At 36.4% G+C, this 21582-nt stretch overlaps 1 protein-coding gene across 3 annotated transcripts in view; it reads right to left on the minus strand.

Annotated features, from left to right (window-relative positions):
* Nucleotides 1–1617: 1617 nt before the first annotated feature.
* Nucleotides 1618–21582, minus strand: part of ZNHIT6 (zinc finger HIT-type containing 6) — a 60033-nt gene continuing 40068 nt past the window's right edge. For 2 of the 3 annotated variants that reach the window (XM_032870286.1, XM_032870285.1), the window contains 2 exons: nucleotides 6816–6940; nucleotides 1618–2620 (listed from right to left, as the gene is read on the minus strand). In XM_032870286.1, the coding sequence (XP_032726177.1) occupies nucleotides 2580–2620; nucleotides 6816–6940 (166 nt within the window). In that variant the 3' untranslated portion in view covers nucleotides 1618–2579. Of the gene's footprint in view, nucleotides 2621–6815; nucleotides 6941–13633; nucleotides 13798–21582 lie in introns of those variants that run through there. The other variant, XR_004384127.1, reaches the window with a different exon arrangement.

The following is a 21582-nucleotide window of genomic DNA, read 5'->3' on the forward strand; positions in this document are numbered from 1 at the left end:
GTCATGCCCGGACTTCCCTGTATATAAACCTGAGTTGAGTTCCTGTTACTTGCAATCAAAGAACAACTGGTTAATAATAAAAATGTATAATATCTACTTGAAAATAAATTTTAACCCAATAGTATAAATTAAATAAAAGCAAACTAGGTACCTTTACTTAAAACTTAATGACTAATATGAAATCAGGTATAACACACTGTGTATGTCAACCATTTTAAACCAAATGTATAAAAGAAAATTGTTGGCATTAGAGTTATGTGTTTAACATTTCATTATACACTGTGAAACCTGAAATGCACTACTTGCTACAGGGAAACAAATTGGTTCAACTAAACTTTGGAATCTTAAATATCTATTATACTAACTCTCTTTAACTCCTATTTATAATATGAACAGGTGCAAGCTTTGTTTACTGTAATTTATGGCTATTAATCCCATATATAATAATTAGCAATTATGAAAGGCCTACCTTGCCTTTGAAATCATTGTTTGAAAAATAAAGAAGGCCAGGTGAAGCTTTCCTCCTTTTAAAATGTGATTCGTGAACAAAATGCAGGATGTTGAACTTAACATGGGTCAGGGAGCTTGTTTATTCATCCGAATTTGTCAAGAATCCAAATGGAGAGGGGCTCAAAAAAAAAGAAATTAAGTCTTACTAGTACAGACTTCTAGGGCTCAGTGAATTATACCAACTTCACCCAAGCCGTTGTCATAGTTATTTACTAAAAACATGTTTATTATAAATCCCACGGGAATAAATACGTATACTAATCAGTTGAGCTGATAGTTATATTTAAGGGAACTATGCTAAATTTCTTTCCTAAGAACAGTCCATAGTTGAAAAATCTAATAGAATTCTAGACTACAGGGATGGCAAAGATGCACTGCATCACGCAGATGTCTTCCCCCTTTTGTTTTCCTCCTGGGCAGGGGGAAGCACAGGATAAATCCTTTGGTTGTCCAGTTTTCATTTTAACTGCTAGAAGACATGGAACTCAATACTTTTCTTGGAAATGAGACTATGTCATAACAGATTTCACTATCAGGAAATTGCTCTCCATCCTGATATCCAGATCATATGCTCCTGGCGTGTACTTTATCCCACTTTCCCACTAACAATTCTGTGACACATTTGATTCGATTCATTCGATTTCTTGCCTGTTTCAAGAAAACAAATTTTACTTTTAGATTAAAGAGGAATCCTTTGAAATCCCATTTAGTTGTCTCCCCAGAAATACTGAAAAACCTAATTCTACACAAACCTTTCAATGTATGAGGAAGATTCCTGAAGTTGCTTTAGAAGTGTAACTATTTCTCAAATTGCAAGAACTCGTTTTCTATGAATCACAGTTCCACTATTACTTTTATACTAAGGGTCTTTGTGGCATTATTGTCTTTGGATTTGCTTCTCCAGTTCTGACCCCCAAATTACACGTACTTGTGCTCTACAAGTTTCTCTCATTATTAGTTCATATTTCTATTTTTTCCCAAGCCTCTTTAATTAATGCCTCTGGCTTCCTTTTGGTCTAAAACTTATTCCAATTATAAACTAAAAATGAATTCACCAACGTCCCATTTTATCATTGTTTCTTAACCATTAAGTACACAGATGCAACACAGATGTAATAATCTTTTACTCTTTTATAGCCATATTGCAATTTCATAACTGTATAAATTCCAATAAAACTAGGAAACTTTAATTTCAGTATGTGAGATCATAATGTATACAGAGCGCCCATAAGGTATAAATTAAGCCATGTATATCTATAAATGCACATATACATTCCAGTAACACTTTGAAGAGTTCCAATTGTTTCTTTCTTTAGTTACTGCTGGATGTTTCAAAACAGCATAAAACTGCTCATCACAACACTCCTGTGTGGTAATGAGGAGCGTGAAATGGGAACGGGATGAAAGGCACAGAATTCATAATAAGATACAGCTCATTGTGCAAACAAGGAGAGCCAAATTTGTGAGCACCAAGGGTTCAAACAATGAGAAGCCACTGATTTTGTGAACTGAATATAAGAATTAGCAGTTAATAGTACTTATTTATCCTTTACATGTGACACTATACTAGATGCTACCCAAGTTAAAAAGACCCACTCAGTCTCTCAAGAGGGTGAGTTACAAGAAAATCCCAAAGACAAGAATTGGCAACGATGGGTCAGTCCTCCTGTGGCTACATGGTGGGTCACATGGCTTCTATGTTTAGTGAGGTTCTACCAACGAGACTGCCAACTTTGTGGCTGACACAGGTGATCCTTGGGTTTGGTCTTGCGTCAAACTAACATACAAAAGAAGTTTTCAGCCTATGGACTCAAGCATATTAAAACCCTGGGCCAAACTAAAATAAGCACTATGCTGGTCAGGTGCTAGGAATAAGGGCCTTACAAGTCAATCCACCAGGCTAGAATATACACCTTTTTTGAAAAAATTTTTAGATTGTTTAATTACTCTCAGAGAAAAAAAAAATTTCAACCACCCACTGACAGTATCCCAGCCATCCGACAGCTAGTCAATGCATAGTCCTCTGCAACGGTCTGGGAATTTTCGCCTTCTTCCTCCAGAAGAAGTGCTCAATTTTGATTGCCAATGTTCTTGGTAGATTCACTTTTCACTGAAAAAAATAAGTAAACATACAGTCAAGTGTTTATACTGTTTCTGTTTAGCTTGTTCTGTTTTTCCTTCTTCTCTCCTCCCTTCTGATGCATACCAACAGCACTGCTCATGGGGACAGACAAACCATGTCATATTCCAGGCAGCCGGAATATACAGATCTGGCCACAATAAAGAAAGGATGTCTGAGAGTAGCAATTATATTTTGTGAGGCAACATCCTTCCTGACTCTGTGGAAGACTTGGGAATGGTCACTTCACAGTGTGGTTATGATCCCATAATCGTACCACTGAAAAGATCACTATCATCACATAGGCTGGGCAAGTGTGCTTGGAATAAATTTTTCCATAATTTTTTTTAAAACTTAAAATTGAGGGTCAGTGTATGTTGAGTGAATGTGGGCTGAGAGAGGACTAGCTAATCGCCATCTCCTTCCTTTCATAGGAAAGATAACTTAGAGCAGAAATGGAGCTCCTTTAAAGGAGCTGTCCTGACTGGAAGCAAGACTATGATTCACTTACTAAACTGAGAGCTCCTTAAGAAGAGAGACTAGATCTTTCTTCCTTAAATCTAACTTCCCAGTGTAGCCTGCTTGCTGAATCAACATGAATGCAAGTCAACCAGAGTAACAGCTCTGTCTCATTCCATAGAACAGCTAAAAGGAAATAATATATTAAAACACTGAAATTAACGTTAAAATACAGATTATTTCGCTATAAGCTTATAGCCATTTATTTCCGTTTTGTAGATGAGGGAAACAAAGCTCTGAGGCAGAGAAAATGTTCAAGGCTAGTTAGTAAGAGCTGATGCTAGAATCATAAACCTAGATCTTCAACTGCCAAGTTCCTTGGGGGTTGTCAATGGTAACTAGATTTAAGATCATCCCAGCAACCGAAATGTTTACTAAATCCCTTTTCATGAGTAAAGCACTGAAACAGGTTCAATCCAAGATATAGTCCTGATCCTTATGAAATTTCAAACTCCAGTACAATCCTTCAAGTATCTCCATGATAATACAAGTCAGTTGTTTCTCCTCTGGCTTTCTTTGCAATTAATACTCATTTTATTAGAGCACCTACTGCACTATAAAGTTTACATGTGTGTTCTTGTGCCTGAGATCCATCCCCATCTCCCCACCCCAATATGCCACACGCACTGAAAGAGAGGAAAAGAAAGGGGGTAAGGAAGAATGAGGGGACGAAGAGGGGGAGGTAGAATGGATGAAAGGATACACTGGCCCAACAAGAGATTGATGAGTAGCTCCTACATTATGTATTTTCATTAACTTAAGTCCTCAGTTTGGGATTGGATTCCTTGTCAAAAGGCAGAGACATTTTCTATTCGAGTTATTTTAGAACAAGAGAGAAATACATTTTGCTGATATATTTAAATCAGTGGAGCTTTGTACTACTGCAGTTTGGGGGAAACACTTCTCTTTCTTTCCTTCCTGAAGTGGCCTGTTTTCTTCTTTTATTGTATTCCATTCTTTGTTTCTTAAGACTAAAAAAGCAGCATGCTCTTATTTTTTGTTTTTAAGATTTTATTTATTATTTGACAGAGAGAGCACAAGTCGGCAGAGCAGCAGGCAGAGGGAGAAGGCGGCTCCCTGCTCAGGGAGCCAGATGTGGGGCTTGATCCCAGCACCCCAGGATCATGACCTGAGCTGAAGGCAGCCACCTAACTGACTGAACCACCCAGGCGCCCCCAGAATGCTCTTATTAAATCATTTAAAGCTCCTAGCTAACTTTGGCAAATAGGGAACTGCCAAGCAGGTAACACCATTCGAAGCACTTCCCACTGGACTAACAGATGGGTGATCAGCACTCCACATTTCTAATCTAGTGGGCTACCTTCACTGCTCAATCTTTTACAGTCAACCTTTTATATTCCTTAAAAAGCGAAGAAACAACACCTGCCTGTTGCCCATCAATACCGGCAGACTTTTGAAAAGAAATTACGGCAATCTACAACCATACCAAACATTGTAACAATGATCAAGTGTGAAAACTACTGACTGCCGGCCCAGAAACACATTTTTCCCAAACTAGAAGAGAGACACCTTGTGCTATGAGCTCAAGATCAAAATCCCAACATTTCTGCCTCCGGAGAGAGAAGGAATTTCAAGGCTTTCCAAAGAAAATGCCTTGTTCTTATATAAGCCTCCTCCTGCATTAAGGGACCACCCTGCAGGATATCCAAAGTTATGAAAATGTTCAAAGAAACAGATAACTTGAAGTGCATTTCACACAAAGAAATGCACAGACAAAATTGTGTGCATTTCCCATAAAGAAATGCATGTACAAAAGACCCGGCATTATCTTTAAAGTGCGTGTATTTATGATGTAACAACACTGGTATGGTCCTTAAGATCCTGTCAGACTCTCTAAGTTTTTGCCACAGCAGCTCTAAATGATCCTCTATCCTGAAAGAACTAGTCACTTGTCTTCCTGTAAATAAGTCAAATATCATATACCCATCAAAAAACAGCAAATTTTACTTAATCAGGTTCCAAGTACACTACAAAAGTAGCCTTTTCATTCTGCTTCGTTACAGGAAGCCTTCCTTCAGTGTGCATTCCTAAACAAGGTGAAAGAGTTGCTGTGTGTGCTCTGTTTATTTACACAGACATGTTTGCCCTGGCTAGTAATCCACATTACTAAACAACTTTCCCTGAAACCAACATTTAGAAAGCTATGTGAATTATATGAAGGAAAAAGTAAGGTTTTACACAGCTTAAAAAAAAAAGAAAAAAAAAGTGAAATTGGTCATTTATAACACATTTGTAAGTTGAGAAAAAATCACATATTCTCAAATTGTGAAAAATATAAAGTCAAGAATTAATCTAAGGATTAAGAGGCCCATAACTGATTATTAGAAACTTCAACATTTGCTATCTAAAATTCTAGTTTCAAATTGTGATGCTGACAAAATTTTGGCTGCTTTGAAAAAAAAATTTCTCCTATTCACTTTTGCCAAGAAAGAACCCCATTATACACATGTGTAAGAGAACACCTTAAAACAAAGGTTACTGCTTATTTCAGTCTATACTGCTGGTGTAACAATAAAACCTAAACCATATGTTTTAAGTAATATTATTTAAAAAATAGATTCAAGCCAATCCAAGGATTCACTGGTCATCTGGAGACTGTTACAATGAAACTTGGCCTGTAACTATTATTCTTAGCTGAATAGTGGTATCTAATGGTTTCGAGTTGAGTCACCTCTCTGTCTTTTAAAAAGTAAATTCTGAATTTTATTAATCCTCTAGATTTTGCATTTAGAAACACAAGTAGCTCACTCTAACCAGCGGTGGCAAAGATGGATAAGTCATTTTAGATACTAAGCTTTTACATATACCATTTCCAGTTTTGTTTTGTTTTTTTTTTAAGATTTTTATTTATTTATTTGACAGACAGAGATCATAAGTAGGCAGAGAGGCAGGCAGAGAGAGAGGAGGAAACAGGCTCCCCGCGGAGCAGAGAGCCCGATGTGGGGCTCAATCCCTGGAGCCCGGGATCATGACCTGAGCCGAAGGCAGAGGCTTTAACCCACTGAGCCACCCAGGCGCCCCACCATTTCCAGTTTTAATACTTCCAATTCCATTACTCGCCAAAGAGGGACAAGTATCTACTTTTAAAGAATCACTAAAATCACTAAAATGATAAGAAATATAAGCCAAAGAAATAAACATCAAGGAAAATAAAATCACTGCATTTAAATAAAGAAAATAAAGGTCAAGTCAATGGCACTAGCTTATTCTAAACATAGTTCAAACTTTAAACCTGATGTTCTTTCAAAGATTATCTCTTTCTATAAGGTAAGATACTAAAAAATGTTTTATAATCCCTCATTTTAGGAATCTCTAAAGAAAGAGTTTTAACTAGAGAGTAGTTAGACTGTTACTTAAAGACTATTAGCTTTAAAAAAAGACAAAAACCTGTAGTACTCCAATAAGGCAAATAATGTCTTACTCATTCACTTTAAACTGATATTATAAGCTATGTGCTCCCATCATTACAGAATCAGTAGCTCATTCATTTGGTTCTTTACATTAGCTATAGCTAGCTATAGAGCAAATTCAGGTAAGTGTGTAAATACAGTGGGAAAACAAATATATAAAGAAATAAAGACAGTCATGTAAGTGCTCAGGTTCACTAGAGTTACTCTAAGCATTATAGGAACAAATTTACATTTACCTTGGTGAAGAACTTCCATGTCATGACTGGATTCTTTTAATACCACATGTAATGTTGGATATTCAATAATCACTTTGTTCCTCAAATTGTCACAGAGACTTTTGTAAGGATCCAGTTCATAATACCTTACAATAAAAAGCAAAACAAAAATAAAAAACATCCTTAATATTCAAAGTTACTAATAAAGAAGATATATATATTTTATTAAAAATAAAAAATTTTTAAATGTTGGGGTGCCTGGGTGGCTCAGTGGGTTAAAGCCTCTGCCTTCGGCTCAGGTCATGATCCCAGGGTCCTGGGATCAAGCTCCACATCGGGCTCTCTGCTCAGCAGGGAGCCTGCTTCCTCCTCTCTCTCTCTGCCTGCCTCTCTGCCTACTTGTGATCTCTGTCAAATAATAAATAAAATCTTTAAAAAAATTTTTAAAATGCTAATAACATCGTTATTTCTTTATAATATAGTAAGTTTAATACCTCTAAAAAAATCAGATACTATACAGGTTCTAAAGCTAAATCAAGAGCACATCAAATAATTTGATATTAGAAAAGCTTGAAAACAAGTCATTTTCAGATCAAGGAATAAAGGCTAACTTTTATACAATATCTATGGTTTAATGTGTCATGAATTCTTCTTGGATCAGGGAATGATGAGTTCAAAATCCAAATTCCTCAAATATATTTAGTTTGAGCCTTTGAAGAAAAACAAAAAACTATCTCATGATAATTTCCAGGAACATATGGTGTTAAAATTACTGGCTAGGAATACTTTTGTAAAAAGTTCATTCTAATTATAAGTAAGAAATTTACATTGCCATACGATTAATTAGGCCTTCCTTTATTTTGAAATTAAAAAAAAAAACAGGTTTGAGTTTCTAGATGAAGCTAAAGCACAAAATTTAAGGAATATGGAGTTTACCACTCAAGGTATCATGACATAGCTGTCAAATGTGTCATAGGTAATTAGATGCTAATGTTCCTTAAGTTATAAAACTCTCAAGTCACACCTTAAAAAAAAACAAAAACAAACTTTTTTTGAGTTGATTAAAAATGCATTCCTCTAACATTCTCCCCCTTGCTTGCTTTTCTGGAGCAGCAGAGAAAGGGGTGGAATTTCACTCACTAGGAGTTTCACTCACTAGCTCACTAGGAGTTGCACGTAGGAATATGTTGGCATATGAATATCATGTCACGTTAAAGAGGAAAAAGTTGAGAACATTTCACCAATGTAATCATAATTTTCCAACTTTTTTCTTCCATCTCCACCAATGACAGATGATATTCACATGCAGAACACAGATCCTAAGGGATACCCACCCTGACAGCTGTAATTCCATCCTTTTCTCTCCTTATCAAGAAAGCATACTGGATACAAGTGATCAAGAATGAAGTTATCACTGGAATACATGTGAATCTGCTGTAATTTTGTTAAGAGTAAATCATTTACAAACTTTGGTACTTCCTAATGAGTAATAGATTATTTGCAAGATTAACTTGCAGCTGACTGAGACATGCAATGCACTTATGAAGAACTCCTGGTGTAGATGTACAGAGATGTAAGTTTGTTCCATGGAATACTTTTCAAATAAGGGCGGGGGTGGGGGGGTGGGAAGTGCTTAACAAAATGCAAAGACAAAACCCACTATGGAAAATGATTTTTTTTCAGAAGTAGAAGTAGGTGAAAAGAGAGGGAACTGTACTTGACTTACGTTTGCCTGACTAAATTCCCTACCCCTGGAATTCAATTCTTCGTTTTAGAATCACAGAAAAATTTTTATGTTGAAAAAAACATGAAATGCAAAATACTCAGTTTTCCTAAACCAGCCACCCTAGTGCCCATAGGCCATGGAATGCACACATTTTTTTCCCTGTGTAATGTAACACAGATGTGCTTACAATACTTTAAAAGTGGTTCCAGCATTCAAGGATTAAATGCTTCACATCTTTTAAACATTATTTCCCTTTGAAATAAGCAGGGTCTTTTTTTAAAGTTAGCAGCAATTATACATAAGAGAAAAATGAGACTGAATTAGATATCAAAGTGTAAGATTAACTTTTAAAGTAGAATATAAAATGGATATAACCAAATTTTTCTTAAGAGAAAATAAGACTTGAATTCTCAGATAGGAAATTTTTAAGTAATATATCTTATAAACACTTGCAGCAACTTATCTTCTGTGAATTTAAACTGAATCACAAGACTTCTATTAAGAAACATTTCACAAATAAGGGGATGTTTTCCACTTATTTGTTTTTGATAATTTTCAGTGTAGACTTAACATTTTAGGTATTTCTTTTAATAATATTCAATCTTCATTAGGTTTCTCTGTATTTCCAAAGCTGCATTAAAAAAAAAAATTCTTCAAATGCCACATAACTGGAAGCCTAATATTCTTGCTGATACAGTATAAAATATGTTCCCAGCAGAGAAACATCTAGAGATACTTAAAAAGTAACATGTAGTTAAGTTATACATTACTTCAACCTCAAAGCTACAATGATTACTTATTTAGTTCCAAAAAATTTTGGTCCCTGTTTTATGTGTGTAGCAGGTCCTTTTAGTTTTCTTTCTACTTTAACAAATCACTTAGGATGAAAACATTTATAAGAACTTAGAATGAATTATTTTTAAAATACTTTATTCATATACAATGAAAATCTGGTAGGTTGTATGGTTTTCATTAGAACTGCTGAATTTTATTTAGTGTTTCCCCTAAAACGTTGCAAACTTCTAATCACAGTAATATTGGTATTGAGTGTCAGTAAGCTTCTAGACTTCGGCTTTCAAGTCTGTTAAAGAGGTTTGACTTCACTAGATAATCTTTTAGTTGAAATCCTGAATTTCTTCACTTTTCCACTACTAGTGGTACTCTCAGTCTACCATTAAAATTTGCCCATAAATTTAAAAAGAAAATTATGTAAACTGTTTATAAAGAAAAGTTATCAAAACATATGGGTAACATTTTGTGACCTGTAATTAAATAAAGCATCAACTTTTAGTGGCTGCTTGGGTTTGGGGCCTAATACCATGAGTTAAAGTCCTGGTGCCATCACTCATTGGTCTGATTCTGGACAAGTTACTTTACTTCTTTGATCCCTAGTTTCCACACATGAAACTGGAGAGAATGACAGTATCACTTCAGAGTTACTGCGGGGGTTAAATGATAAAACAGAGAAACTGTTAGCTCATTTACTTAAGCCATGAACAAAGTTTTACATTTGTATTTACCTAAAGCAAAACACATTCGGATAGAAACTTTAGTTCAGGTCATTGGACTTCTTCAGCATAACAAAGAATGATACTTACTATGTAAGCACGGAAACACACATTTGCTTTTTTATGCATTTTACATTTTAAATATAGAATTAAAACTTTCAAACTATTGTTTTAGATCACACTTACTTCCAGGAAGCTAAAAGAACTTTCAATGTTTCTATTTCTATTATCTTTAGGCAAGCTGTAGAGTCCAGCTTGCCACTGCCTAAAACATTTAAGACCTTAGCTCTTTTTCAAGCCATTAAGTTACTGAATCCTAAGGGACAGTTTTATCTGCTTGAAATTTTCTCAACTCTGGAGTTCCCATTAGTAGACTGGCTCTGCTACCATAAGACAAACTACTTAGGTTTGGAAGAATTAAGACACCAACATTTGTCTTTTTTTTTTTTTAACCCTAGGGATCCTCTCAGACATTTCCTCTTGTTATTTCACTTGTTCACCCTCACAGGCTGACTAGCTGACCTGCTCTAGGCAGCTTCACAGGGGCGTTAGAAGGGCAGCATGGCTCAGTAGGCTAAAACAGGTGTTATAGTGATTGACATTACATAAATAAAAGTTGTCTTGATAGTCAAGGGTATGTTTTTAATCTTGGCTCTGTTACTAACTTTCAAAGAAACTGCCCAAGTTCTCAACTTCTTCCTCTACTTTATTTGCAAATTAGGATTTTAAAAAAGTTTCTCCTAACTCAAAAGAGGGCTGAATTTTAAAAAGTCACAAACTACTTTATTTCCCATTACTGACACTCCTTAGATGATCTCCCTCTCCCCTCCTATAAAATATTCAAACTAAATATAAATATTCTCCAAATTTAATAATCTAATGTTAGTCCCTAGGCCACAGAACTTTTTCCACTAAAAAATAGTCATCGGATAAGGTGATCACCAAATTGACTCCAGGTTTAAAATTCTACAAGTTTTGATATATTTTTTAAAGATTTTATTTATATGACTGAGAAAGAGAGAGGGAGAGCGCACATGTGTACACAAGCAGGAAGAATGGCAGGCAGAGGGAGTGGGAGAAACAGGCTCCCTGCTGAGTAGTGGGGGTTGATCCGGGGACTCCAGGATCATGACCTGAGCGAAAGGCACACGATTAACTGACTGAGCCACCCAGGCACCCCCCCTTGTAAGTTTTGATATTTATGTGATGTTTATAGCACTTAACTTACATCCTTAATCGTTGCATTTATTTCTCAATCTAGATTTCCGAGTTAAAAGTGCAACTAACTGATTCCAAATGTACAAGGTTGAATCTTTGGCTATTAAAAAAATTAAAATCTATCTATCCATATATATATGTATGTATATAAGCAAGTTCTATGCCCAGCACGGGGCTTGAACTCACAAACCCAAGATCAAGAGTCCCATGTTCTACTGACTGAGCCAGCCAGGAGCCCCAAATTAACCTTAATATAAATCAGTTATTTGATAGTTAACTGTTTTTAAGGTATGGTTCCTCCAGGCCATACCAGTGAATTATGGTTTTTGAATCAACTGCAAACTCTTCTAGATCCACATTAATCAAATTCCTTGAAAATAATACAAACTTTAATGTACTAAACTTATTTTAATAGAGCAGAAAGTGTACGGATTAAGGAAACAAACTGGTTTTCAAAATCCAAATGAAAAGGAAGAAAGAAACCAGATTGTTACAAAGACCCAGAATAGGAGAAGATACATAAATTAAAACTAAGTACAGGGGTCAGAGAGTTTGAATTCTTCTGTTTAAAAGAAAAAGGTATTATTTAAAATTTTTCCAAATAATACACCTATGTCACAACTTTTGCAATTCACACAGTCCACGTCATATAGAAATGGATCTTGCAAAAGGTGAATTTTTTTCTTACCTAATTTCTCTTAGTTTTCATATATTTTTAAAAAATATTTTATTTACTTTTTCGACAGAGAGAGATCACAAGTAGGCAGAAGGCAGAGAGAGAGAGAGGAGGAAGCAGGCTCCCCGCCAAGGAGAGAGCCCGATGTGGGGCTCGATCCCAGGACCCTGGGATCATGACCTGAGCCGAAGGCAGAGGCTTTAACCCTCTGAGCCATCCAGCGGCCCCTTAGTTTTCATATTTGGGAAAAAAAAAAAAAAAAAGCCGACAGTGGTTGAATTAGTAATTTGCTGCACTTTGTTTTGGGACTTCAATATATCTATGTAAATGAGGACTACAAGTGTTTGATATGGGGCACTAGTCACGAGCTGGGTAGCGCAGACACATGTCTCCTCTTTCAGAAGGCTCAATAGTTCATACTGCAGCAACAAATGATTCTAGTTTATCCATGGTATGAAAGCTATGGAATGGGGGAAAATAGTGGCCAATTACTTATTTTAAAATTTTAAAGAGGGACTTAGAAAGCTCTTGTTTGTTCTAGATGCCATTTGTTCAGTCTTTCCTGATCCTTACTTGAAGCTTAATTAAAAGCTTAATTTTAAATCCAGAGACTTGGGCTCCAATCTTAAGATCCTTAGACCTTAAGGTCCTCTGTGACTCCTCAACGTTTGTTACTCCACTTTCTTCATTGGTATAATGATGGAAAAGTTATCTATTCAATAACTAGCTTATAAAGACTACATAAGAGAATTTAACAGATGAAATGTTTCTAAAGCAGAAGTTGTCCAACTAGTATCGGTAGTAAGATTTTATACTCTGAAGATTTTTTTATAATAAAGCACCTCTACCAGAGAAATGACATACTAGAAAGGAATTATGTTCATGATCTATGACAAGATTATTTAGTAGAAAAAGCATGATCTTATAGACAGACCTAAGTCCAAAACCTGACTTTCTAACTATAAATTGGTTTCTTCTGGGTAGGTCAATTTCTCAGATCTTAACCTTCCTATCTTGTGGAGATACAGTACATACTTCATTACACTTAATGCATGTGGAAATGTAAACACTTATTCATTGATTAATTCCTCAAATATTTATTATCTACCACACAGAGGTAGTCTACTAGGTAACAAGTTCAGAGAAATAAATCCCACAGTTTACTGATGGTACTAGTCAAAGAAATAATTAACAAATTTCATTGGGACAAATGTCATGATAGAAATTCTTTTTTTTTTTTTTTTTAAGATTTTATTTATTTATTTGAGAGCGAGACAGTGAGAGAGAGCATGAGCGAGGAGAAGGTCAGAGGGAGAAGCAGACTCCCCATGGAGCTGGGAGCCCGATGTGGGACTCGATCCCGGGACTCCGGGATCATGACCTGAGCTGAAGGCAGTCGTCCAACCAACTGAGCCACCCAGGCGTCCCCATGATAGAAATTCTAAAGCTAAGCAGACATTCAAAAAATATTCTCTTGTTCCTTACCAACCTGCACCTATTCTTTCAGGCGATGCTAAAAAAAGGGGAGGTAGGTAGGGTTAGCAAATGAAGTACCTAGATAACTAGTACCTACTAACCCAGCTGTGCCAACTGGCTGAGCTTCAGCTTCTCTGCAGCTAAATTTATAGTTCTTATCATAAAACTGCTGTAAGCAGAATGCCATGCATAAAACCCACTGGATATGTCCCTCTCTGATAAAAATATTTAGTACCTCACTCTACATATTTTCTTTATATGTATGGACACTCTTCAGATTGATTCTACATTTTCTAGTCTTCAAATGTTCTCTTGCTTCCTTTGTTCTAAGGTCTAGATCCAAAATATAGCCATAGTTTAACAGCAATTTGAGCACGTACTCATCTTGACCGTGGCTCTCTGAAAAACAATCAACAATCCCAAAAAGATATAACAAAGAACTGGGGTTGGGTTTCACATAATCGAATTATATACATTATGTCCATTTGAGAACACATACCAGTGTACTGGAAGACAGGCAGGCCTAGGTTTGGATCTAGGTACCACCATGTGGTGGTTACGAACCTACAGGTAGGGCTCTCTATCACTTACAATGTGTAAAACTTATAACGCCTGTATAATGTAACATAATCATAATGTATCCAAAATGCTTACTGAAGCACCTAAAAAACAGTGGAGGCACTCAATATGAGATTGTTATTAGTATTTATTATGTTGCATAAAGATACCCATTTGCCTCTCTTGGGGCGCCTGGGTGGCTCAGTGGGTTAAGCTGCCTTCAGCCCAGGTCGTGATCTCAGGGTCCAGGGATTGAGCCCCACATTGGGTTCTCTGCTCAGCAGGGAGCCTGCTTCCCCTTCTCTCTCTGCCTGCTGCTCTGCCTACTTGTGATCTCTCTCCCTCTGTCAAATAAATAAATAAAATCTTAAAAAAAAAAAAAAAGATACCCAATTGCCTCTCAATTTAACCTTGATCTTAATTCACCCTTGCAGCAAACATTTTTTGGTGTGTTTGCGAAAACTTATTCAGGATCTTCATACTTTTTTGGTTATATATAACTTAAAATAGTTTTGGAAAACGATGATACTTTTGCACATATATATTTTAAAGATTTTATTTATTTATTTGAGAGAGAGAGAGTGCACATGCCAGTGAGGGGAGGAGTAGAGGAGGGGGAGGGAGAGGGAGAAGGAGAGGAAAAGAATCTCAAGCAGACACTGCACTGGGCATGGAGCCCATCATGGGCCTTGATCTCACAACCCTGAGATCATGACCTGAGATAAAACCAAAGTCAGACGCTTAATAGACTGGGCCACCCAGGTGCCCCATTTTTGTATATTTTAAAATAGGTTATATAAAATTTCATTTAAAAACTTTACTCACAAATTTAAATAGATGAAAAGAACACAATTTATTGTGGAGTGTAAATACTAATGATTTAAAATGAAAATGTTAACTCACTCTTAAATAAATTTACTCAAATCTAAATACCATAGTAATTCGATACCGTATCATCCATTTAAAAGACAGATGGGAAAATTGGACAGCTATGTATAGAAGAATGAAACTCGACCATTCTCTTACACCATACACAAAGATAAACTCGAAATGGATAAAAGACCTCAATAAGAGCCAGGAATCTATCAAAATCTTAGAGGAGAACGTAGGCAGTAATCTCCTTGACATCGGCTACAGCAACTTCAAGACATGTCTCCAAAGGCAAAGGAAACAAAAGCAAAAATGAACTTTTGGGGCTTCATCAAGATCAAAAGCTTCTGCAGAGCAAAGGAAACAGTCAACAAAACAAAGAGGCAACCCAGGGAATGGGAGAAGATATTCGCAAATGACACTACAGACAAAGGGCCGATATCCAAGATCTATAAAGAACTCCACAAACTCAACACACACAGAACAGATAATCACGTCAAAAAATGGACAGAAGACATGAACAGACACTTCTCCAAAGAAGACATACAAATGGCTAACAGACACATGAAAAAATGCTCATCATCATAAGCCATCAGGAGATTCGAATCAAAACCACATTGAGATACCACCTTATACCAGTTAGAATGGCCAAAATCAACAAGACAGTAAACAACAAATGTTGGAGAGGATGTGGAGAAAGGGGAACCCTCTTACACTAATGGTGGGAATGCAAGTTGGTGCAGCCTCTTTGGATAACAGTGTGGAGATTCCTCAAAAAATTAAAAATAGAGTTACTCTATGACCCTGCAATTGCACTACTGGGTATTTACCTCAAAGATACAGATGTAGTGAAAAGAAGGGCCATCTGTACCTATGTTCACAGCAGCAATGGCCACAGTCACCAAACTGTGGAAAGAACCAAGATGCCCTTCAATGGATGAATGGATAAAGAAGATATGGTCCATATATACAATGGAGTATTATGTCTCCATCAGAAAGGACGAATACCCAACTTTTGCATCAACATGGTGGGACTGGAAGAGTGAATAAGTCACTGAGTGAAGTAAGTCAAGCAGAGAGAGTCAATTATCATGTGGTTTCACTTACTTGTGGCATAAGGAATAATGCGGAGGATATGGGGAGATGCAGAGGAGAAGTGAGTTGGGGGAAATCGGAGGGGGAGACAAACCACGAGAGACTGTGGACTCTGAGAAACAAATTGAGGGTTTTGGAGGGGAGGAGGGTGGCCGGTTGGGTGAGCCTGGTGATGGGTATTATGGAGGGCATGTATTGCATAGAGCACTGGGTGTGGTGCATAAACAAAGAATTTTGGAACACTGGAAAAAATAAAATTTAAAAAATTAAAAAAAAAAAAAGAAAAAGATGAACATGCTCTTCTCTTTTTTTCCCCCAAGCTCTTCCTTAATAGTTAGAAAGCTTATATGGTTCCCTCTTCTCCTTGAACTTGTATTTCCACTCTAATTCTCCACAGAGAAATTTTACCCTGAATAATGTATTTATGTTTGAAAATCTTTTACTGATTACCCATTTATACTTTTCTGTAACAAAAATGTGTATGTAAACTAAAAATTTAATTTTATTACCTATGACCTTAATACTTTAAATGTTAAAAATACTTCTGAATTGAATAATTTTAATAATTATTAGTATAAAATTGATTAAAACACAAACATACTACATTTTAAGTAATATTTTTACTGGAAATTATCTTATAGATGGGCAATTTTGGATGATGGCATCTTCTATTACTTGCAAGTTTGCTTACTATTGTTAAGTTCTCATTTATAGAATCAAATTCCAAAAAGAAAATAAGGGAATTAAGTAATCCCACCTAGAGAACATACTGCTGTCTTTACTAACCCTTCCTTCAGCACATTTACTTTCAAGGGATGTAACTAAAAGGCAACAACGGAGTCTGCAATTTTCCTAAGACAAGACATCTGAAAGTAATTAATGCTGTCCTTAGACATTCTGAAATCCCCTTAATGTTCTTTGATAATATATTTTATTCTGTACCAATATTCTCAAAATAATGTTAACTTCCAACACCTTGTTTTCTAATGGCAGGAAGTTTTAAAAAATCCTAACTTTTAACTGCATACTAAAAATTTCTTTCTTTTTTTTTTTTAAATGCATTGGGGCAATTTGATTTTTTTAATTTTTAAAAATTTTTTATAAACATATAATGCATTTTTAGCCCCAGGGATACAGGTCTGTGAATCGCCAGGTTTACACACTTCATAGCACTCACCACAGCACACACAGCCCCACAATGTCCATAACCCCACCACCCTCTCCCTCCCCCCCTCCCCCCAGCAATCTTCAGTTTGTTCTGCGAGATTAAGAGTCTCTTATGGTTTGTCTCCCTCCCGATCCCATCTTGTTTCATTTATTCTTTTCCTGCCCCCCAAGCCCCCGACGTTGCATCTCCACTTCCTCATATCAGGGAGATCATAGGATAGTTGTCTTTCTCCAATTGACTTATTTCGCTCAGCACAATACCCTCTAGTTCCATCCACGTCGTCGCAAATGGCAAGATTTCATTTCTTTTGATGGCTGCATAGTGTATACTATAAATTTCTTACTTAGAATATCTTCAAAGTATATTTTTCAATTATTTTCTGTAAGCCTGAAATAAGATAATTTTCCAGTTCCAATTCAATTAGGCAAAGCTTACAGACTAATATCTTTAAAGACATAAAAATCTGATTTCAAAAAATCCACCTTAATATCAAACTACATATTTCTTTTCACATCTTCAAAAACTCAACTGAATAAACATCTGCCAAATACTTATACAGAAAACATGTCAGACACTGTATGGGAATCAAATGTCCTCAAGGAGTTTACCACCCTGGCCAGTGTTTCTCAAAGTTTGATCACACGGGTAACTTAGAAAGCAGAGACTGTAAAAAATGCTCATTTCTGGGTCCTATGTGAAAATGATAAAACAGAGCCTCTAAGGGTAAGCTACAAATCTATATTTCCAACAACCGTCCTAAATGATTATGATGGACACTGAAATCTGAGAAGCACTTTGTGAGAAAAGAATACAGGTTAAATGTTTAGTTGTAGAGATGTTTACAGTCAGGAGGAATAATTGGCCAGTGGGGTATGGGTTAGGTAAAAAGCAAGGAGGGATATGGCAGGGCTATGTGGAAAGGCAGGCAAGGGACCAGGCTCTTAGAATTAACTGAGGCTGGGAGGCGGTATCTTGCAGGCAGAGCTGAGAGTCAGGGAAATCAGAATCTGAACAAGTTATATGAACTGGAGGTCAGCTCTGCTCTAAGGTAGAAAAGGTCTTCGCTTGCTGGAGGTCAGGTGGGTCTCACTTGAGGCCTTTTCATAGACAAAATCAATTTCTCTAAAACAACATAGGAAAAAGCATCTTACTTCTTTAATTTCACTATAAATGATTTTTAAAATATTTCATGCTACAGATCCAAAGAAAGTAAAGTAACCTTAGTTTTTATTTAAAAAACATCCTCTCAGCATGGAAATAAAATCATCCAAGAGAAGAAGCTCATACTTTTGCTGGCTGATTTTCCCCCCGCCAAAAAAAAAAAAAAAGTGTTCCAAAAATTATTAACTACAACCAGAACAGCAGGAAACAGCTAATAAAATCTGTGCAACTACAACAGGGTAGTATCCCCAAGAAGAGTAATAATCTTCTGTGTTACTCATTAAGTCAAAGCCTATTAAATAATATTTTGATTTGGCTTGGGTTTAAAGTCCAAACACTTGGCTTTATATGCCAATCTTTGCAAGCAGAGTGAAGGCAACTGGTGTGCGCTTCCATCAAAAAATGACAAGTCTGGAAAATCTATGCAAAATGCCCATGCCTTCCCTTGGGCACTTATTATGCCTTATATATAAAATACATAGCTATTGTGGCATTTATCATATATTTGCCTTATCTCCTAGACTGTGAGCTCCTTGAAGGTTGGTCTTTTAGATGCCTGTGTAGGGCTTAACACTGAGCTGACACATGGAAGGGGCTCACTGACACTTTAGGTCATGTTCATTTATCAGAAAGCCCGTCTTTTGAGCAGGAACTGCTTTTTCTGAAGTAACTTGAAATTATACTGGGCAGTTGTTGTAATCTTTCTATTTTTCTCTCTCATTTTCCATATTGAGAACTGAAGCCCTTCACTGATTAAATGATATAATCAAATAACCAATAAGAAAAATGCTTTAGAGGCATCTGGGTGTCTCAGCTGGTTAAGCATCCAATTCTTGATTTCTGCTCAGGTCTTGATCTCAGGGTTGTGAGTTCAACCCCCATGCTGGGTGTAGAGCCTACTTAAAAAAAAATCCTTTAGAGCAGAGATTGGCAAACTACAATCAGCAGGCCAAATTCAACCCACTGTCTGTCTGTTGTGTAAATAAAGTTGTACTGGAACGTTGTAAGTCATACCCATTCATATATGTATTATCTATAGTTGCATATGTGCTATAATGGCAGAGTTGACAATTGTGACTATATGGCCCACCATGCCAAAGACATTTACTCTCTGGCCATTGTAGAAAAAGTTGTCCCAATCCTGCTTTTGGGTATTAAAGTGGAATCAACATCTAGCAAATAGCAAGCATACATACATTTACGTGAATCAGTATACTACTTGTTAAGAAATTCCTACTATGGGGAAGTCATTGACTTAGTACTGCAGGAAATATAACAATGAAGATGCCTAATGTAGTCACTGTTTTTCAAAAGGGAGTTTATTATTGAATAGCATAAATCTTATTGGGAGAAAAATAAGACATGACTGCAGGAAACTATGAGAAATACAACATATTTTTTATGGCTCAAACGATAAGGAAACCACATGCAGTTGGTGAGAAGGGACAGGCTCCACTACAAATACTGATAAACAATAGCCTACTCAGAAAAATGGAGAGAAGCAACCATGTAAGCCAGAGTAGTAAGGGAAAAGTGAAAGATGGCTCTAAGGTCTTATGTCTCACTACAAGAATGACAGTGCCAATAACAAGGAGTAAGTATCAATATTTGCTGACTGCTTACTAGATGCCAGGAACATAATCAACCCATTTAATCTATATTTATAACAAAACACACACACACACACACACACACACACACACACACACCAGGAAGAAACAGATGTGGTGTGATGAGCTCTAAATGGTTTAAGATCTAATGAGATGTGTTAATAAGATAGCTACAAACCAGGATTTGGAGTTTGGGAGAAAGGCTGAAAATACATCTGAGAGTCACTGTACAGAAATAATACTTGATAACACCCTAAATACACAAACTCCTCAAACCTCATATTCTCCCAATATCCAATTTATATCAAAAGAAATAGAAACTAACATGATTGGGTATCTGCCCCCACTTGGTTAATGGTAAATGTGTTGAGAGTATAGCTAATATTGAACTTAGGGTACTTCTCACACGTATAAGACAAAATGGCTGAAACAAGTTGTTATTTTTAAAAAAGTAATGCATAATATAGTCCACTGCTGACTATACGGAATTTTTTGTTTGAAATCGATTTCCTCCTTTTCGTAAGGAAGTAATCTTCAGGATTTAAACAATAATAAAAACCCTTATATTGAGTCAATTCTGCAAGATGTCTGAATATTGCAACTCTTATTTTTAATAATTTTTAAAGTAAGATTTTATTTATTTGAGAAAGAGAGAGTGACCACAAGCAGGCTCCCTTATGAGCAGAGAGCCCAACGTGGGGCTGGATCCCAGGACCCTAACATCATGACCTGAGCCAAAGGCAGACGCTTAAAAAAACTGAGCTACCCAGGTGCCCCTATCACAACTCTTAATACCTGAGTAATATGTATTTACTAAGAGCGATTTGCTATGTCCCAAGCACTGTACTAGCAGCTAACATCACAAAGTATTCTTCACAACAAGGCACTATTGCTTCTGTTTTGATCTCCACTTGCAGGTGGGGAAACAGGCTTAGTAACTTTTCAAGGTTTGTACCAAATTTATAACATTATTTTGACTTTACAGGAAATCCACTTTGATGTAGGCTTTTGCATAAAGACAAAAGGGTTATTTTGGAGCATCTCATAATGTGGGCTAGGTATGAGAAGCAGTGATCTAATAAGCTTAGTATTTACAATGGTGAGGCTTTTGGTCTACAAAGTCTAGTCTGGAACCTTTCAAAGTAAAATCAGGTCTACTTCTATTCCGAAAGTATTATATTACTATTTCTTACTAGAATATGATATCATCTCACTCTGAAGGGATCCTAATAACAAATTAGTATAAAAAGGCCATTGCTTTTAAAAATAATGTTCCAGAAAACGATGCCTCTTCTACTTAAAACTCGATGTGCCCAGAAGGCTCTCCAGGCTCACCGGCATCTCTCAAAAAACAAATCCATGCCAGGAACCTCAGTCAGTCACTACTGCTTTAGGTTTGTTTTACCCCCTATAGGAGAACTATACCCCATTCATTCTTGAATAAACCCCAGTTTTTATTTATATGCCTCAAAGATAAAAGTGCTTAATTAATGGTTTTTGAGTAAATTTGGGAAGAACTATCCCATAATAGTTTAAACCATATATTTATCAAAACTATGCCCTTATAGGGCACCTGGGTGATGCAGTCAGTTAAGTGACTAACTCTTGGTTTCGGCTCAGGTCTTGGATCTTGGGGTTGTGAGATCAAGCCCCACTCTGGATTCCGCACCCAGAGTGAAGTCTGCTTGGAATTCTCTCTCCCTCCACCCCTCTCTCCCGTTC

Source organism: Lontra canadensis, unplaced genomic scaffold (genome assembly GCF_010015895.1).
Source record: "Lontra canadensis isolate GAN:19392208 unplaced genomic scaffold, GSC_riverotter_1.0 scaffold40, whole genome shotgun sequence".
NCBI lineage: Eukaryota > Metazoa > Chordata > Mammalia > Carnivora > Mustelidae > Lontra > Lontra canadensis.